The following is a 3336-nucleotide window of genomic DNA, read 5'->3' on the forward strand; positions in this document are numbered from 1 at the left end:
TAAAGTGTTTTAGATCATTCTTACCTACCCTACCTTTAACTAATGTAGTGAACTAATGTACCTTATTGTAAAGTGTTACCATTTTCTGCAATAAGAAAAAAAAAAAAAATTATATATATATATATAAATACATCTTAGTGTGTTTTTGTCAAGGGAACCTGTGATGCTAACTTCCAGGCTATAGCCTACAAAAAAGACACTGCAGTACAAGCTGTCAAGAAGGACTGATGAGAGTGGGAAAAACTACAGAGAAATCACATAAGTAAAAGTCTTGGTGTTTTAATGTAAAGAGACAGGTTAAAGTTTTCTAAACCATAGTAAAAATCACAAATAAAATGCACAACCCTTTGAACGACAGGCAACAAATCACAGCCATATTAGTACAAACAATACATTTTGGTCCCGGTGAGAGAGTACTATAACTTATAAACTGGTGAAGAGGAAAAAAACAAACAAAAAAATCTAAAATTGACTATAATAAGCACTTAAATCTACAGTTAGTTTATAAAAACCATGTTGAATTGTAGAACATGCTTAAAACAGGTCAATACACAAGAACAGTTTTAGTCATAAAGGCCAAGTAGTAGTAGTTGTTGTAGTGATCTTGGGTGCATACTTTTATCTCTATAAAACTAGGATTCCTGCCAGAATCTGGTATCATTACACCTACAAATCTATCATAAAATAAAATTAAAAAAAACTGGCAGTGAGAATGCTAAATGTGTAGAATAAACTGACCCAATGTGTGTTTCTACAACCAACAAACAGGGAAGTGATCCATCTAGCATCATCCCTCATTTCAGATGGACTAACGAACAAATGAACGTCAGATTTCATTACTTAAATGACGTTTCAGTCCAGTATTTCACTTGTATGTCATTGGCTCATCACCCTCTTCGCTGAGCAGACATGTGCGTATAAGCGCTTCAGTGACTGCGTACGGATCGCAGTTGGCTGAAGGACGACGGTCTTCAAAGTAGCCCTTCCTTTCTTGGCCCACAGATCGTGGAATTCGGATGCTAGCACCACGGTTAGCCACTCCAGCAGAGAACTCGTTGATGTTGGAGGTCTCGTGATGGCCAGTCAGTCGTCTGGCATTGTCCAGCCCTCCTTTAGGATCATAGGCACGGATATGGTACGGGTGTCTTCTGCCCAGCCTCTCAATTGATTCCTCAATGTGTCTAAAAGGAAAATAATTTTGATTAGCAAAACCAAAAACCATTTTATTTCAGCTCTGCAGCGTGGGGGATAGATGCAAGGCTTCCTTTCATACACTTACTTCAAACCCCCTTCCTCACGCATCTCCTTGGTGCTGAAGTTGGTGTGGCAGCCAGCTCCATTCCAGTTCCCTGAAATGGGCTTTGGGTCAAAAGAGGCCACAACACCGAAGTCTTCACAAACCCGGTGCAGAAGGAAGCGGGCTATCCACAAATGGTCTCCCATCTCAATGCCCTCACAAGGGCCAACTTGGAATTCCCACTGAAGAACAAAAAGACAACTTCAGCAACTCATTTCTATATTCGATTTTAAGCTAAAAGTACAAACAAGCTGCTCATTGTCCATCATCCCAGAGGGAAAACTTTACCTGTGCAGGCATGACTTCAGCATTAGTGCCACAGATTTTTACTCCAGCATACAAACAGGCTCTATAATGGGCTTCCACAACATCTCGTCCATAAGCCTTATCAGCTCCCACACCACAGTAGTACGGACCTAATCAAATCAAATCCAATTATTTTCCTTAAACCAACAGGAGTCTTCCTGCAAACAAACAAACAAACTTCCAAAACTACCCATAGATGACATGTACCTTGAGGTCCAGGGAAGCCATTGGAGGGCCAACCGAATGGATGACCATCTGTGCCAAGAATAGTGTACTCCTGTTCCATTCCAAACCAAGGATGCTGGTTCTGCACCATATCCATGATCTTTTTACACAGCTGACGAAGGTTGGTTTCTTAAAGAGCAACACAAATCATTAATGCAACCTTCAAATGTGATGGTATCCTAGTTATTTAACTAGTTATCCAATTTCAAGTATGGTATTAATTTACTCACCAGCAGGTTTGCGGTTGTATTTGAGAACATCACACAGAACCAGTTTGTTGGGGTCCTTTCTGAAAGGGTCTCTGAACATGGCTTGAGGTATCAAGTACATGTCACTGTTGGACCCCTCAGACTGATATGTGCTAGAGCCATCAAAGTTCCATTCAGGAAGCTCTACAGAGAGACACAAGAATACAAATACTCATACTTTTTCCAACACTGATAGTGTTTCAGTAAACAACTTTTTTTTTTAAGATACACAAATATGATAATCTGAATTGACAATAACTACCTTCAATGGTCTTAGGTTCTGAATCCAGAGTCCTGGTCTTGCACCTCAATCCCTCCCCGGTTCCATCAATCCAGATGTACATAGCCTGGACATGGTCTCCCTGAGGGAGGTCCATGTACTGCTGTTTCACAGCTTTGCTCAGCTTGGAACTGGCTGAAGTGGCCATGGTGGTGCTATATCAAACCTATTAGGAGACAAAGCCGTCAATACACAACTCATCACTTTCAAAAGAAATAAATTATTTATATATCTTTATTCGTATATGTGGTGATTGGGACACTTCCAAGTCATCTCAATGGCAAAAGTGTCCCAACCAAACGGAAAAAGGGTCCCAATCAACCTGAAATCAGCACATATACGAATTAGGATAGCATAGAGATCCCCATTAGGCGATCAGAAACAACGTGGCCGGTTGAGTCATTACGCAATAACTCCGACAATGCAATCAGACAATAGAGTAGCCTACCGAGGGAGCGTCTTAGTATCAATTTACTGAAGTTAATATGGACATAATGTTTCTGAATTCAAACGAAACCAACGAATGTACCATTAACCAAAGAATGTAATAAGGCTCGGGGGGAGAACGACGTGAATCGGTAGAAGACAAACAATGTTCGAATAGGCCATTTAACGTTAAACCCTTGGCATAATATAACTGATGCAACATATTGCGGCGATGGCATCAAAGCAATTCAAAAGTTACATTCAAAGCGGTCCTGGATGATACAATTACATCTTAAGAATCCTCGATTTTAACTTAACACGAATTCACCCATTTATACTCTTCAGATTAAAACAAGACATTTAAACATCGTTAAACCAGAATATGCACTGCTACTATAAATACGTTTTGATTATTCACGATACATACCTATCAGCGAGTATAAATAGTCACTATAGGAGTGCCTGTAGTTCCAAAGGGTTTTAAAAAATATTCCTCTCTGTTTGTCTCTCATCCTCCAAACAAACAGCTTTTGCTTTGGCCGAACTTTTAAAGT

The 3336-nt window shown here is 39.9% G+C and overlaps 1 protein-coding gene across 1 annotated transcript; it reads right to left on the reverse strand.

Annotated features, from left to right (window-relative positions):
- Positions 1-255: 255 nt before the first annotated feature.
- On the reverse strand, positions 256-3336 carry glulb (glutamate-ammonia ligase (glutamine synthase) b). The gene is made up of 7 exons (XM_079840723.1): positions 3210-3336; positions 2339-2522; positions 2059-2220; positions 1811-1957; positions 1586-1713; positions 1280-1479; positions 256-1181 (listed from the first exon to the last, which is right to left on the reverse strand). Exons 2-7 carry the CDS (start codon positions 2502-2504, stop codon positions 866-868), a joined length of 1119 nt encoding a protein of 372 aa, XP_079696849.1. The 5' UTR covers positions 2505-2522; positions 3210-3336; the 3' UTR covers positions 256-865.

Source organism: Gobio gobio (assembly GCF_949357685.1).
Source record: "Gobio gobio genome assembly, chromosome: 17".
NCBI lineage: Eukaryota > Metazoa > Chordata > Actinopteri > Cypriniformes > Gobionidae > Gobio > Gobio gobio.

Bases quoted from the DNA above. Each gene is read 5' to 3' on its own strand.
- glulb (XM_079840723.1), bottom strand. From the start codon at position 2,504: ATGGCCACTTCAGCCAGTTCCAAGCTGAGCAAAGCTGTGAAACAGCAG. The intron at 1,958-2,058 runs GTGAGTAAATTA...TTGCTCTTTAAG, and splicing joins ATACAACCGCAAACCTGCTG to AAACCAACCTTCGTCAGCTG. The intron at 1,714-1,810 runs GTACATGTCATC...TGATTTGATTAG, and splicing joins TGGCTTCCCTGGACCTCAAG to GTCCGTACTACTGTGGTGTG.